The 17,234-nt window shown below is 39.1% G+C and overlaps 1 protein-coding gene across 5 annotated transcripts in view; it reads right to left on the bottom strand.

Moving 5' to 3' along the window:
* GMDS (GDP-mannose 4,6-dehydratase) overlaps positions 1–17,234 on the bottom strand; it is a 649,100-nt gene that overhangs the window by 537,670 nt on the left and 94,196 nt on the right. For 4 of the 5 annotated variants that reach the window (XM_019752387.2, XM_074335315.1, XM_074335318.1 and 1 more), the window contains exon 2: positions 7,863–7,907. The exons of the other annotated variant lie outside the window; for it this stretch is intronic. In XM_019752387.2, coding sequence (XP_019607946.1) covers positions 7,863–7,907 — 45 coding nt within the window. The remainder of the gene's footprint in view (positions 1–7,862; positions 7,908–17,234) is intronic. 5 annotated transcript variants of the gene reach the window in all.

Here is a 17,234-nt window from a genome sequence, read left to right as displayed (position 1 = left end):
AATGGAGACACAGCCTTACCAGAAAACTAAAGATAGAATGACAGGAAATCCTCACATATCAATAATCACCCTAAATGTAAATGGACTGAACTCACCAATAAAAAGGCACAGAGTAGCAGATTGGATCAAAAAACTAAACCCAACCATATGCTGTCTCCAAGAGACACATCTCAGCTACAAGGACAAGCATAGACTCAAAGTGAAAGGGTGGAAATTGACACTCCAAGCAAATGGTACCCAGAGAAAATCAGGTGTAGCCATAATGATATCAGATGAAACAGACTTCAAGGTGAAAAAGATAACAAGAGACAAAGATGGACATTTCATAATGGTGAAGGGGACTATACAACAAGAAGACATAACAGTCATCAATATTTATGCCTCCAATCAGGGAGCACCAAAATATACCAAGCAACTACTAACAGAACTAAAGAGACAAATTGAACAAAACACAATTATACTAGGGGACTTAACTACATCATTGACAGCTATGGATAGATCATCCAAACAGAAAATAAATAACGAAATACTAGCCCTAAATGGCACATTAGATGAAATGGACATAATTGACAGTTACAGAGCACTTCATCCTAAAACATCAGACTATACATTCTTTTCTAGTGTATATGGAACATTCTCAAAGATAGACCATATATTGGGACATAAAATCAGCCTCAGCAAATTTAAGAAGATTGAAATCATACCAAGCATATTCTCTGATCACACGGCTTTGAAATTGGATATCAACTGCAAAACGAAAGCAGGAAAAAACACAAATACATGGAGATTAAACAACATACTTTTAAAGAAGGACTGGGTCAAAGAAGAAATTAGAGGAGAGATCAAAAGATACATAGAAACAAATGACAATGAAAATACATCCTACCAAAATTTTTGGGATGCAGCGAAAGCAGTTTTAAGAGGGAAATTTATCTCATTACAGGCCTATCTCAAGAAACAAGAAAACTCCCAAATAAATAACCTCATGTTACACCTTAAAGAACTAGAAAAAGAAGAACAAGTAAAACCCAAGGTCAGCAGAAGAAAGGAAATAACAAAAATTAGAGCAGAACTAAATGAAATAGAGAACAAAAAGACAATAGAAAAAATTAATGTGACAAAGAGCTGGTTCTTTGAAAAGATTAACAAAATTGACAAACCCTTGGCTAGACTTACTAAGATAAAAAGAGAGAAGACACTGATTAACAAAATCAGAAACGAAAAAGGGGAAGTTATCACGGACACCACAGAAATACAAAGGATCATCCAAGAATACTATGAAGGACTATATGCCACCAAATTCAACAACCTAGAAGAAATGGACAAGTTCTTAGAAACATATAGCCTTCCAAGGCTGAACCATGAAGAACTGGAAAATCTAAACAGACCGATCACCAGTAACGAAATTGAATCAGTCATCCAAAACCTTCCCAAAAGCAAAAGTCCGGGACCAGATGGCTTCACTAGTGAATTCTACCAAACCTTCAAAGAGGATCTAATACCAATCCTGCACAAACTCTTCCAAAAAATTGAAGAAGAGACAGTACTCCTTAACTCATTTTATGAGGCCAACATTACCCTGATACCAAAACCTGGTAAGGACAGCACAAAAAAAGAAAACTACAGACCAATATCTCTGATGAATACCGATGCAAAAATCCTAAATAAAATTCTAGCAAATCGAATACAACAATGCATTAAAAAGATTATTCATCACGACCAAGTGGGGTTCATCCCCGGGGCACAAGGATGGTTCAACATCCACAAATCCATCAATGTGATACATCACATAAACAAAATAAAGGACAAAAATCATATGATTATATCAATTGATGCAGAAAAGCTTTTGACAAGATACAACATCCATTTATGATTAAAACACTTAATAAAATGGGTATAGAAGGAAAATACCTTAACATAATAAAGGCCATATATGACAAGCCCTCTGCTAATCTCATAATTAATGGTGAAAAACTGAAGCCCTTTGCTCTACGTTCAGGAACACGACAGGGATATCCCCTATCACCTCTGCTTTTCAACATAGTGTTAAAGTCCTTGCCAGAGCAATCAGGCAAGAGAAAGAAATAAAAGGCATCCAAATTGGGAATGAAGAAGTTAAATTATCACTCTTTGCAGATGACATGATGCTATATATAGAAAACCCTAAAGACTCCACCAGAAAGCTATTAGAAACAATCAACGAATACAGTAAAGTTGCCGGCTACAAAATCAACGCACAAAAGTCCATTGCCTTCCTATATACTAACAATGAAATCTCAGAAAAAATACAAAAAACAATTCCTTTCGCAATTGCAGCAAAAAGAATAAAATACCTAGGAATAAACTTAACCAAGGATGTGAAAGACCTATATGCTGAAAACTGTAAGATATTTTTGAAAGAAATTGAAGAAGACACAAAGAAGTGGAAAGACATTCCGTGCTCATGGACTGGAAGAATCAACATAGTTAAAATGGCCATATTACCCAAAGCAATACACAGATTCAATGCAATCCCCATCAAAATCCCAATGGCATATTTTAAAGAAATAGAACAAAAAATCATCAGATTTGTTTGGAACCACAAAAGACCCCGAATAGCCAAAGCAATCTTAAGAAAAAAGAACAATAATGGAGGTATCACACTTCCTGACTTTGGCTTGTACTACAGGGCTACAATAATCAAAACAGCATGGTATTGGCAGAAAAACAGACACATAGACCAATGGAATAGAATTGAGAACCCAGAAATAAAACCACATAAATATGGACAGATAATTTTTGACAAAGAAGCTAAAACATACAATGGAGCAAAGACAGCCTCTTCAATAAATGGTGCTGGGAGAATTGGATAGCCACGTGCAAAAGAATGAAACTGGACTGCTATTTGTCACCATGTACCAAAGTTAATTCAAAATGGATCAAAGACTTAAGCATAAGACCTGACACAATAAACTGCATAGAAGAAAACATAGGTACTAAACTTATGGACCTTGGGTTCAAAGAGCATTTTATGAACTTGACTCAAAGGCAATGGAAGTAAAAGCTAAAATAAACGAATGGGACTATATGAAACTTAAAAGCTTCTGCACAGCAAAAGAAACCATTGACAAAATAAAGAGGCCACCAACTGAATGGGAGAAGATTTTTGCAAACAGTGCCTCCGATAAGGGGCTAGTATCCAGAATATACAAGGAACTCATGCAACTCAACAACAAAAAACAAACAACCCAATTGAAAAATGGGCAGAGGACTTGAAGAGACATTTCTCCAAAGAGGACATACAAATGGCAAATAGACATATGAAAAATTGCTCAACATCACTAATCATCAGAGAAATGCAAATCAAAACCACAATGAGATATCACCTCACCCCAGTCAGAATGGCTATCATCAACAAGACAAATAATAACAAATGTTGGAGAGGCTGTGGAGAAAAAGGAACCCTCATACACTGTTGGTGGGAATGCAGACTGGTGCAGCCGTTATGGAAGGCAGTGTGGAGGTTCCTCAAAAAATTACGAATAGAATTGCCATATGACCCAGCAATCCCTCTCCTGGGTATCTACCCAAAAAATCTGAAAACATTTAGAGATAAAGACACGTGTGCTCCAATGTTCATTGCAGCTTTGTTTACGGTGGCCAAGACATGGAAACAACCAAAATGTCCTTCGATAGATGAATGGATAAAGAAGTTGTGGTATATATACACAATGGAATACTATTCGGCGGTAAGAAAAGATGATATAGGAACATTTATGACAACATGGATGGATCTTGAGAGAGTAATGCTGAGCGAAATAAGTCAGACAGAAAAAGCAGAGAACCATGTGATTTGACTGATATGTGGTATATAAACCAAAAACAACAAAAGAACAAGACAAACAAATGAGAAACAGAAACTCACAGACAATAGTTTAGTGGTTACCAGAGGGTAAGGGGATGGGGGGTGGGAGATGAGGGTAAGGGGGATCAAATATATGGTGATGGAAGGAGAACTGACTCTGGGTGGTGAACACACAATGGGATTTATAGATGATGTAATACAGAATTGTACACCTGAAATCTATGTAATTTTACTAACAATTGTCATCCCAATAAATTTTTTAAAAAAAAGTGTTAAAGGGTGATTTTCTATAAAACCTGACAATTCTTAGTTTTCCTCATCATGAAATGATACCTATAGTCTATAATGAATTAGTATTAGAGACGTTCTCTTTATGTTCTCCTTAATGTTTAATCTTGGGAAAATTTAAGAAACAAGCAACATTAAAAACTGTAACTTTAAATAGGGTCTCTTCTTAATGACAACCGGACCAGGGATGAGCACTTCTTCACTTTTTCACGTTGAACAGTTCATTCAAAACATGATCAGACGCATGGATTTCAGCCACCACATCAGATAACCAGGCCCCACAGCTTTAGGAACCCAATGTATGAGGTCAGACAAGGCATGACTAATCACCCAACACATGCCATTGCTTTTTTGCTTTAAGGTTGGCCAAGCTTTTTGTACCTTTCTTTTGCTTTTTTGACTGAAAGGGAGCAAATAAACTTTAATTTCAAGGGAAAAAAGAGATCCTGTGATTAAAGGATCTCATTTGAACCTTTGTTTGCAGTGGTTCTCAAACTGTGGCACCCAGGACAGCAGCATCAGCAGCAACAGCAGCCATGGGGGCTCGTTCCGAAGGCAGACTGCAGGCCTCTGCATCATCATGGGTTCTGGGGCATGCAGGCTGAGAAGCTGCTGAGTTAGATGTCTGTGCTCATCCAAACTGCTGGCGATGGCCTTATCCTACCTACTGCATGCAATTTACTAACCCTGCTACTTTGTTTATGGTCCTGAGCAACCAGGGACTGAATGCTGGCTGATAATTCTGGAAATTTTGCAATGCAGCTTCTTTGAAAAATCACTCTCACATTTACTCTGCTGTAAGCACAGAAAGACAAGGCCTGTGCCAGCATCAGAGTCCTCTTTAATTGCTTACCCTCCAATTATATCAATCTCTTAAACTGAACACAGAAACCTATTAAAATTGAATACAGTGTGGATAAACACCCTTTCACTCCCCTATTCCTACAAAACTCACATTTCCCTGTGCTGTGAGGAGGAATGTTTCTGGTTATGCTTTGCAGCTCTGTACCTTCCACCTGTACTGTCTGCAGTATTTGCTTCTATTCATTTATGGATCTCTCTCCTACACCTCTCTTCTCTTGCCAATCACTGTTTCAGTGATTCATTCCTCCCACTACCTGTGACCTGCCAAGTGGGCCTTCTATTGTCTATCGTTATCAAAATCAAATCTGCTCTTAAAATTTCATATGCCAATAAAACAAACACATGTGTAGCTCACGTGGCACTCCTAGGTGCTCATTACATTTACTTCTAAGTTTCCCATCCATTTAGGAACGGTACTACCTGTCTTCTGAAGTCTGTAGCTCCTTCCCGGGCTGCCTGGATGGAGCTCTGCCTCTCCCTGCATGTCTGCTTCCCATCCTCTCCCAGCAGCACTAACAGCAGCCTCCTGATGACTGCCAATGTTTACATCTACCACATCCAGACCAACCCCGCCCTATTGCTATCCCTCGCCTCATAGCTAGCCCCCAGGTCATCGCTAGCCCCCACGTCATCACTAGCCCCCACGTCATCGCTAGCCCCCGCCTCATCAATAGCACCCGCCTCATTCTAGCCCCTGTCTCATCTGGCCCCCACGTCGTCACTTCCCCCGCTCCCACCGCCCCGCGTCATCACAGAGACCCCACACTGCCTTCCCTTTTCTCTGGTCTAGCCACAGAGGCTGCTTCTTTCCACCATCCTCATCTCAAGTCTCAGTCCCCCACACCCACCTTGAAGGAAATCTTGACACCCAAGCGGTTCAAGCATTCCTTCTGATACACTACCTCTCTCTTCCAAAACCACAGTGACTGCAAGGGGGTTCAGGCACACCACCCCAAGGTATGGCGCCTTGACATGCTGACTATTTGAAGGTGAAGGAATTTGAGAAAATGGCAGAAGCAGGAAGGCTACTTTGACCTTCCTCCTGCCACTCTCCCCTGAAGCTCTCATAAAACCCTCATGTGAGAGGTGCTCTCCCTATATATGCTCACAGGAAAGGACCACCCTTATCTCCAAAAACAAGGGAACACCAAGAAGAACCTGAAGCAACAGACCTTCCATAGTTTCCCCCAGTTTACTACACTTACCTCATACTCCTTGACCTATCGTTTTTCTCTACGACTATCCACTCTCCATCAAACCTAACATAAAAATACTCAGGCTTATGTGTTTCTTTGGATCTTCATTTCCTCATGAAAGTCCCCCATCATGTAAAACTCACATTTAAAAAATTTGTATGTTTTTCAGTTTAATTTTCAGACCCAGCCAGGGACACTAAGAAGATCGAGGAAATTTTTTCATCCTCTACATTAAACTGACAAAGACAGATTTATGGGAGAAACTTCTGCTATTTTCTCAAACTGCTTCTGCTGTCTTCTCAAACTCCTTCAGCTTAAAATACTTACTGTGCCATATTTGGGGGTAGTACGTCCTGAACCCCATCAACTATTACTCGGTTAGCTCCTTCTCTTGGTTTACTCAATACACAGCCAAATCACTAACTGCTCTCTAGCCACCAAGACCTCTTAGCCAGTCCCAACATCTGAAACAAAGGTTTGCCTCTCTGCCAAACCTTTCGTTTTAGATTTATTACAACATTGTTAATCTAACCTGAATAAAAACAGTCTGTACCCAAAACCAACTCTTCTGCGTTATATATAATATGCTCTAAAATCCACTGCTCTGTAGAATATGTATTTATTGTTCAATTATTGTAGGAATCCATGTGTATGAACATCTGTGTACATGCATAATACATTCATAATTATATTGTCTTATTTTGACTTTATTGAAAGATATAGAACTAGCTATTAGATAAGGGCACAGAAGGTGCTAAACATATCTGCTATTACTTCTTAAAGTCTAAAAGTCAAGGCTGTTTGAAAAGATTATGAGTTACAATAAGAAAATAGTTTCCTTTTCTTCAAATCCTGTTGGTGTTTTGATGCCAAATCCCGTGCTGTAGTTTATCCATTTACCCGCAGTGCACATGTTTTAAACAATGCACCTCCAACTGGGATAAACAGAGAATCCCAAATTAGTAATGTAAACACTCCCCTATCAGCCCGGAGCATAAGGGTCTCCATGCATAACATGAATCCATGCAGATGTATACACTGAAAATGGTTCTTTATGGAAGAAGTACACACCAAAGAGGTACACACCAAGCTACATCACATTTAATATATAAAACCCTTGTTTCTTTTAAGGAAAGCAGAACATTTTGAAGGAGTAGATGGAGGAGGAGAAGAAGAAGACAACAATGGCAGTGATGACAGCAGCAAACTTGTAAAATATGTATCTGCCTATTAGAAAGCAAAATCTGTAAGTGTAAATTTTTCATTTAAGCTTGCCAAAGATCAACTTCATTTTTATTGCTCTGTGCAATTTCCGAATTAAGTGACTTCACTGTGAGAAGGACATTTTTATGTAACACATTACATCATAAATTAACCCTAATAATGTTATAGCTTTCAGCATATACAAGTTGCAACTTTATCTGAGAATGTGGGAAGCGTGCAAAGCAGTTAAACACCGAGGATCGGGGGAAGCCACCCGGGCTCGGCAGCAGATAAACAGTACAATGAGCTGGCATGGTGACAAGCCAAGAGGCACATTCTTCCCTGATTTTGATTTGTTATCAGAGTTTCAGTGGAAAACACACACAGGAGGACGGCAGCAGAGGAAGCTGGAGGCCACTGTGTCGGAGTGATTCTACCAGCCTGCGCTTGCTCACTGGGTCACTCACCTCATAGCCCTTCTCCAGCAGGAACTCGGCCAAGTATGAGCCATCCTAGGAAGAGAATGGACAAATGTCAGACCCATCATAGCTAACCAACAAGGCAACGAAGACTCAGAGTTTGGAGAAAAGCATTTAAGAGGCTATGTGAACATAAATTAAGGATTACGGCAAACAAAACAAAAGTAACACAGATGATGATGGTAAACACGGTTCACTGTCCACTTTCACAGACATTGTTTCATTTTGAGCACCACAGAAGCATGGTAAGAGTGTGGTCACTGTCATATTCACAGAGAAGGAAACTGAAACCCAGGCAGTGAATAGGGGGCAACAGAGATGACAGGATGCTTCAGAATCAGATGGACGTAGGTTTAGGTTTTGCCACTTACCAGCTGTGTAAAACATGCAAAACACATGAGGCAAAGCAGAAGGCCTTGGTACTGCAGGAACATAAAACAAAACTCCGACCGAGGTTGGGGGCTATAGAAAAGGCACACTGGGGACAGGGTAAGACAGTGGCCATGGGGCTTGGGAGAGGACGGGGCGGGTGTAAGGAGGAGACAGGGGCCCAGAGTGCTGACACTGCTGAGAAGGCACCACACAGAGAAGGGAGAGGTTGCCTTCAGGCAGGGGTGGGGGTCGGGAGAGGGGGAGGTGGCCTCTAGCCCAGGGATTTTGGAAAGTCACTAAAGAAAGGGTTTTAAAGTGGGAGTCAGGATGGGGGGGGTGGACATGGTCAGATTTATATTATTATTATTAAATATTCTGTGCCCATGTACACGAACTCTAAATAAAAGGAGGGTGTTCACCTTTTATAAAATAAGTACTTCATTTGTACGCATCTTAAATCATCCTGTTAATCTCTACATTCAGAAGAAGCTGTCTAACTAAACACAGATTTGCAACTGTTTTCTCATAATTCTTTAAAAAATTTCTAGGTAAGGGGGTTCCATTTAAACTGTTTCATGTGCCACTTTTAAAGACAGGAAGTATGGCAGCCATCTAACTGAACTATTAAGAAGACAAAAAGTGGGAAACCACCATTCTAAAGGTTCTATAAAAAGTCACCAGCCTTGCTCAGAAAATGAATTGCAGACATTTTACAAGTAAACATGTAAGTGGTCATCCAGGTAGGTCCACTCCAGCCCATCCAGATTTAAACATGAAAATGGGAGGCTCCAATTACTAGAAATTTGCATATGTAAAACATAATTGGGAACATTTGGCTTTTCTTTAGTTATCACCACTTCAAAAAGCTTAAAATATCCCTTGAGCTTCGAAAGTTCCTACCAGATATACCAGGAAAAAGATAAATGAAGGAGGACTTATTATATTATCGCTACTTGCCTTAAGGCTGGAAGTAGAGATACCTCCAGGCCCTGACAATGAGGGGACTTCCAAGACAGCGCTCACTACATTCATGCAGAAGGCATACAGAAATTCAGGCAGGGGGACAAGGCAAGATGTACACACGGGACACATTTTGTGGTTCGCTAAAACCTCCAGCAGATTTTCTTCTGACTTCTTGACATAAATATTCTGATTTATAGACTCATGTGAAGAAGAGAAAAGGTTTGACATATTCCTTTACCTTTCAATCTTATGATATACACAACTGCATAATTTTTGCATGTCCAATATGCAAACTGAATCACATAAGAGGGCTAAATAATTCAGACCAGGACAAGCCAGGTCATTACATGACCATTGGGAACATGACAATAGTCACTAGTCTTATAAATCAATCAGTGAGAAAACAGCTTAATAGAAAAAGCATTTACAATAAGAAAAATAATTTTACAGTAAGTTGGAAAGCACTAGAAAGTATGTTTTGTTTTGTTTTTCTTGTTGGTGTTGTCTTTTGAATCAGGCAATACTATACTTTTCATGTTTTATAATTTCTCTTGGAATAAAAAGTTAAAATGCTTTATGTTCTATCATGGTTGTATAGAAAGTTGTTAGTTTTTTTTGTTTTCTTTTCTTTTTTAAAGGCAGAGGTAGAAGTGCTAGAGAGAGCTGTGATTATTTGGAAAGCTGATGTAAAACAGACCTGACCAGGACCGAACCCTGTCAATAAGGTCTTGTTCTTCTCACCCAGGCTGCCTCTCAAACTTTCCAACCACACTGGAACATTCTGAACTAGCAGTGGCATTCACTTCCTCCTCACTTCCTTGCCAGGTCTCTCAAGTGATAGGGCCCAGCCTGCACAATGAGTGGGAAATGGAGCAGAGCGAGGTCTCCTGGTCGCTGGCCCAGGGAGCCCAGCTGGCCTCCCTTCGTCCTCTCCCCAGGTCCCTGAGGGGACTCCGTGGGGAGACACAGGATCTCAGCAGGCAGGCGTCCACCACACCAGTGGGATTGTTGTTTCTGCCACCTCTAGAATAACAGGGCTGTTGGAGAAAGCTTCAATCAGACAGATGACTGAAACGTCATGGCAGCTAAGAACCTGCAACCAACATTGAATTCTGACACTTAACTCATCAGAAATCAAGGAACTAATGCACTAAATTTCCAACTCATTTGCAAGGAATACAATTAATCTGACACAAATTCCAGACTGGGTTCAATCCTGTTACCGAAAACTTTTTAATTGGAGAAATAATGTCCCAATTGTGACTCTTAAATTTAATTTTGCATGTGGTTATTAAGAGTATCCATTTCACAGTAAATGCTATAGAGTTTTAAGTAATCACCATGGCTTTAACATTTTCAAGACACTCAGCCCAGAAGGCAAGCAGCCATTTGGCACCTGAGGTAACCGAGGCCCATGGAGGTTAGCCAGCCTACCTAATATCACACCACCAGAGATGGAGCCAAGACTAGAATTCACGTCTGCCATTATTCTGACCTAGGAAACAAGCCCCCTCCCTCCCCTCAACCTGGGACCTACCAAAGCACGTCAAAACCCAGCAAAATCATGAAAGGCCATAAGCAGATTCATTTTTAAACCACATTGATTTAATCATTTTTCCATTATAGGGTGTTTGCATGGATTAGACAGCGCTTCTAGTTTTAACCAGGTGACCCAAACCCAGAGATGTCACATAATTTTAGAAGACTGCAGAGTTGAGGAGGGGGCCAGGAGCCAGCATGTGAGGTCCCCCCAGTCTCATGTGGGCCTGTGCACTGCTCAGGAAGCTGGATAGCAGTGTTTGGAGGTGGCCTTGGATTTGTGGTGGATGGATGTTAGGACCAGAGGGCAGGGCCACTGCCCAGGGTCCCAAGGGGCCTGTACTTGGGACGCTCTTTCTTCACCTTTCACAGAGTACTCAGAAATGTTCCAGATAAACAGCCATACAAGTTAAGAGTAATTCCAGAAATAAAATGAACTACACCTTGGCTGTAATATGAAAACTACCTAAAATTTCCCATCTATAAAAAGCTGAAGGAAGCACAGAAAGTTTCCCCCAATCGCAATGGCACTTATCGACCCTCATATCCACCCCACGTCCAAACGTATACATGCCAGGCACCCTGCCGTCCTGCAGAGAAGAGAACTAGCATTTCTCTTCTCTCTTCAAAAATGGAGGCACTTATAGCCCCGAAGGACAAATGAACAGGATACCTTCTTATACGCAATTTGAGAACCTGCTCCCTGTGAACTGCACACTGAATCCTACTGTATGTTTCTGCCTCAGTACCTTTTGGCAGCTTCTTTGAATAGAATAAGATAAGTAGTACTGGGCTAAAGAAATCATGCCACTAATTCTTTGTTTAGACCATCTCAAGCACCAGGAAATAGAATACTTTTTCTTTAAGAGAAAGCACTAATTTACACCGCCTTTTCTGCTCTTTAACTCTATGTATTACTCTAAATTACTCTAAAAGTACTCTAAAATAAGCATTTTTTCAGCTAATCGCAATTACAGTATAAAATCAATATCTCCAATAAGAGAGATACGAATACCTCAATAATTAACAGAGGACACTGTTTTGAATTAGAATGAAAACTTCCAATGGCAAGATTAGCCCATGCAGTTTGAAGAACCCAGAGGCAGGATATATTTGAAAAGTATTTCAACCTGACTCATGTTTATAACACAAATCACTGGATAAAATTTCTGTCAGACTCACAGAATTCAAAAGACCATAGGGATTAATTAAGTCAACTCTCTCGATTTATAGATCAGGAAATTGAGATTCAAAACAGTTACATGTTTAGTGTACTCACAGAAAGCAGCACAAACTGTACAAAAAAAACACACACATGGGTCTCCGGGCTCCCCAACCTCAGATTTTTTCATCAAAAAATACAGTGAAAAGATCTAATGTCTGCCGTTGAGAAGCATGTAAAACACACCAGTGCATTAGCAGAGTGAAGAACAAGAATAAGCCAACAGTGAGCAGCAGAGTGATAACAGACGGATTGACTGGTACACAAGGAATAAGGACACCATCAATATATAAAGCATATCAATAACTCCTATCTCCTGTAGTCTTTAAAGTTGAAAACTATTTCCCCATAAAGGCTGCAGTAGCCTAAGTACTGACTCTCACTTGCTTTGATTTATCTCCTGGTTGAGAGGAGCTCCGTAATCCAGAAATGTGAACAAACTCTAAATAATAAAGAACTGATTGTGCTCAGCAGCTAAGATACACCTGCTGTAATCACCCCTTCCCTCCAACTATCTGCTAGAGCAAGAGCCCTTCAAGCAGGTGCTTAGTGGGTGCAGCACACTTTACACACATACATCAACAAGTGACAGTGGCTCTGCTGCCAAACACCAGAGCTTCTTGGAAACCGCGATGAGCAGGAAGGTTAAAAGCAGTATTTCAGAAAGTGGCCGGATACCCCCCAGTCATCCTACGTATTGGTCTACCATTACCTTGAATTCTTGCCCCTAAACATGCTCAATTTCAAAAGATCATAATGTTCACAGTAAATTTTTAAAGAAGATTTGCATGTGAAAAAAATATCATAGAGAATTTTAGAAAACATTGTTTCCCAATTTCATAGGTTAAAAAATTTTAGAAAACATTGTTTCACAATTTCATAGGTTAAAAAATTATGTTTTTCTTTTCAGTTTTAGATTAGTATTGGCACTGCTGAGATTTGTTTGTGTTTGTGACCATTTCTTCTGGGAATTATTTATTCATATCACTAATATTTTTTATGCATTTTTCTACAGGCTGTATTTTGCCAATTGATTTGTTCTTATAAGTACCTTGGACATACATTAAATTGACTAATTTTATCTCCAATAAAAGCCACTCAAAAAATATTTTGATACAGGTTAGCAGATTTTCAGTGATAGAACTCCCATAATAACCTGGTTTAAAATGCACATTCAAATAAATAAATAAATAAAATGCACATTGCCTTCAAATTGCAAATGATAATTGTTAACTCTTAGTTTAATGAGCAAGGAAAAAGGCAAACAGCACAATTTGAGCTCCAGGTATATTTACACAACCCAGCATTTGCAATATCATTAATTTCCACATAGTATAATAAATTTCTATTGTTTGGGAAAATGCTGTAAGAAAATGGGATTAAAGGCTAAAATAAGAGATTAAAAGGAAATAGTTATTAATAACGTATAGAGAGGTAACTTTTAATTGCATGATTAGAAGAAAGAAAACACACAGAGATAGTCCAAACAGTCCCAAAGATGTTTTAAAAGCCTCAAAAGCAAATCCAAAGGCATTTATTAAGAGCCTACATTTGTGCTGGGTATACGTAACACAGAAATACATCTCCACATGAATAAAAATATGCCCAAAGAATACTGTATCCCTCTGATTTTCTTTCCTTTTTTAAATGTAAACTCCTTTAGTTTGAACTTCCTGTGTTTTTCTCTCTTCCACTCCCATTTTTGACACTCATGCTGAAGTTTTTATCCTTCAGAAGAAAAAAAAGTCTTAATATGACTTACTATTACTACAAATGATGGTGATAATAGTAATATAATAGCAATAGAATGTACTTATACAGCACTGAGGATATGGCGGGCAGGCTCTAAATGCTTTACATTCGTTAACTTTCAAATCTTCACCCTATGTAGTCAGCACTATTTTACAAATGAGCAAACTGAGGTGAACTGAGACCAAGTAACTGCCCAGGATCTCAGTGAGTAGCCAGAGTAAAGATCTGAACTATACATATTTGTAATGAATTATTTATATGGCAATTCACTTCACTAACGGGATCAGTCACTCCATAATGATGGGCCTACAGATGTTTTAACATAAAATTTGGTCTCTATAAATTTACTAAGATTAATAATAAATTAATCTTAATTTATTAAGATTAATTTATTTATTAAGATAATTTATATATTAATCCCAGATTAGTGAATCTCAAACGTTCACTTGGGTCATAGGTGTTACAGAATAGAGGTCAGGAAGGAAACAGGAGATTTAGTCCCTGCCCTATTGCTCTGAGAAGTATCTGGGAAGCCAGGCATTTCCTGGCCTAGATAGGATTCTGCTTCAACCCGGCTGGGACCTCCCCATTTCACAAGCATCAGCAAACCCACAGGGGACAGGAGGAGACTATTAACCAGGTAACCTGCACAGCTAATCAAAACGTTCTGCTATCAGGGAACAGCAGTAGACGCATGAGTCATGCACCGAGGGTAGCAAGGCTGTGTGCATGAAAGCAAAGCTAGGAAATATAACCATACCGACCTCTTCTACACTGGATGGCACAATGCCCTAGAGAAATAAACCACCACCCTTGAGCATGAAATCAAGGTGGGAAAAAAAACAGAGGAAATATAAGAAGCATACCCTGTGAAAATCCTTTGAAAGATCTGCCTAACTGGCCAGTTCAGTGCTGGTGTGAATAACTCCTTTCAAGTTTAGAACACTATACTAACTGAAAGTTTTTAAATTCAGGGTTACAAATACATTGATAAAGATGTGTGTAGATCTATAAGGAAGTTAATAAATTACTGGTAAACTTCAGGCTTAAAAATAATTGCTTGGCTCCACCAAAAAACCATCAAACTGATAAATGAATTCAGTGAAGTAGCAGGATACAAAATTAATATTCAGAAATCAGTTACAAAAGAACAAATAAACAAATGGCACTACAGCAAACTAAAGAGTTTTTGCACAGCAAAAGAAACCATGAACAAAACGAAAAGATAAGCTACTGAATAGAAGATAATTTGCCAATGATACATAAGATGAGGGATTAATATCCAAAATTTATTTAAAAACTCATACAACTCAACACCAAAAAAAAAAAAAAAACAACCTGATTAAAACATGGGAAGAGGACCTGAATAAACATTTCTCCAAAGACGACATATAGATGGCCATACACATATGAAAAGAGGTTCAATGTCACTAATCATTAGAGAAATGTAAACTAAAACCACCATGAGTTACCACCTCACTCCAGTCAGAATGTCCATCATCAATAAATCAACAAACAAGTGCTAGTGAGGATGTGGAGAAAAGGGAACCACCGCGCACTCTTGGTGGGATTGCAGATTGGTGCAGCCACTGTGGAAGCCAGTATGGAGGCGCCTCCAAATATTAAACTAGGACTACCTTAGGACCCAGCAATTCCACTTCTGGGTTTTTATCCAACGAAATCCAAAATACTAATTTGAAAAGACACACATACCCCTCTGTTCATTGCAGCACTATTTACAATAGCCAAGATATGGAAGCAACCTAAGTATCCATCAATAGACGAATGGATAAAGAAAAAGTGGCACATGTATACAATGAAATATTACTCAATCATAAAAAAGAATGAAATCATGCATTTGGGACAACATGGATAGACCTAGAGGTTATTATGCTAAGTGAAATAAGTCAGACAGAGAAAGACAAATTTCATATGATTTCATTATATGTGGATCTAAAAAGTAAAACAAACAAACAAAACAGGAACAAATTCATAAATACAGAGAACATTTTGATGGTTGCCAGATGGAAGGGGGGTTGGGGGAATGGTTGAAAAAGGGGAAGGGATTAAGAAATACACATTGCCAGTTATAAAAACAGTCATGGGGATGTAAAGTACAGCATGGGGACTACAGTCAATGATATTGTATTAATAATAACCATGCGTGGTGCCGGGTTGATACCAGACTTATGGAGGGGGGGTATCTATAAATGTCTAATCACTATGTTGTATACCTGAAACTATTATAATATTGTATGTTACCTATAATTGAAAAATTAAAAAAAATTTGATTTCTTTGTAGTATATATGTATGTGCATATATAAATTAAAATTCTACAAATTTTGAAAATAGAGTTCCTCTCTTTCCTTTTCCCTTTCTTGTTATCTCAAAATGACAGTCCATACAATTGAAGGCTGTTTCTTTGCAAAGTACATGCTTATGTAGTCCTAATCATCCCAATGATTTACAGAGGAAATGATTTTTTGCAGGAACTCAAACTAAAACAGAGCTGCACTTTGTCTAGTGTTCAAGGCCAAGATTAATAAAAAAAACCTTAAATTTGGAAGAAGAAAAGTACTAAAAAGAGAATTATGAAATTTTACTGTTTACCTGATTTATTAACATCTCTTTGTGCATTTCTTTTGATAATTTGTGTCCTGACCTCAGGAAGACAAAACAAGTGTCCTTTTGTTTAGTTTTTAAAAGGTCATAAGAAAAACAAAAACTGATGGCTGTATCTTTCACCATTTTACTTATACATTCATTTAACAGGTTGCTACTAAAATGTCACTGTTGGTGACATACAGAGTTTAAATATTTACAAATATTCTTGCTCTTTTTACCCCAATTTCTTTCAAGGATCTAATTAATCGGCACAATCCAGTTAAGACTACTCTTAAAACATGTGCATGCTAGGACAGAAATGTCACCTGTCGCCTCCCTGGTGTATTTCACGTCTGCTATGCAACTAGGGAGGGCAGTGCCCACCACCCTAGAGACAGTGTAAATCCCTGAAGAAAGACATAAAATAAAAGCTACGATTTGCAGGACTTAAAGTCATTGAGACAGGTGAAGCGTATGTACGTGCGCGTAAACAGAGAAGTGCGGAAGCACTCGTGCAGGACGCTGCATACGGTCCAAGTCATACAGCTGACTGACAGGCAGAGCCCGCGTGGGGGCGGACAGGCAGGGAATGCGCGTTGAGGGGGGGCACAATTCAGAGTTCCCAACAGGTACTGACACAATGTTGATTTCACTGACGTGTGGTGTCTGGGAGTAGGTTCCGCTGGTTAAGTTCAACTTTGTGGGCAAGGGACTCTCTATGTTCATTTGTTAGGTTGTTCTATATATTGTACATTAGGGTTCTGCCACTCAGAGAAGGTATCAAAATCCATTTTAGGGGGAAGAAAAGCACATATTTAAAAGTACGTGCCTCCATCCACCTGCTGCTCTCTCTCCAGTCTCACTGCCTTTTAGGCCTTAAAATCCAGGTTTGTTTCCAGATAGCTCA

This window comes from Rhinolophus sinicus, linkage group LG06 (assembly GCF_036562045.2).
Source record: "Rhinolophus sinicus isolate RSC01 linkage group LG06, ASM3656204v1, whole genome shotgun sequence".
In the NCBI taxonomy this organism is placed as follows: domain Eukaryota; kingdom Metazoa; phylum Chordata; class Mammalia; order Chiroptera; family Rhinolophidae; genus Rhinolophus; species Rhinolophus sinicus.
This window is presented reverse-complemented; position numbering and strand designations above follow the sequence as displayed.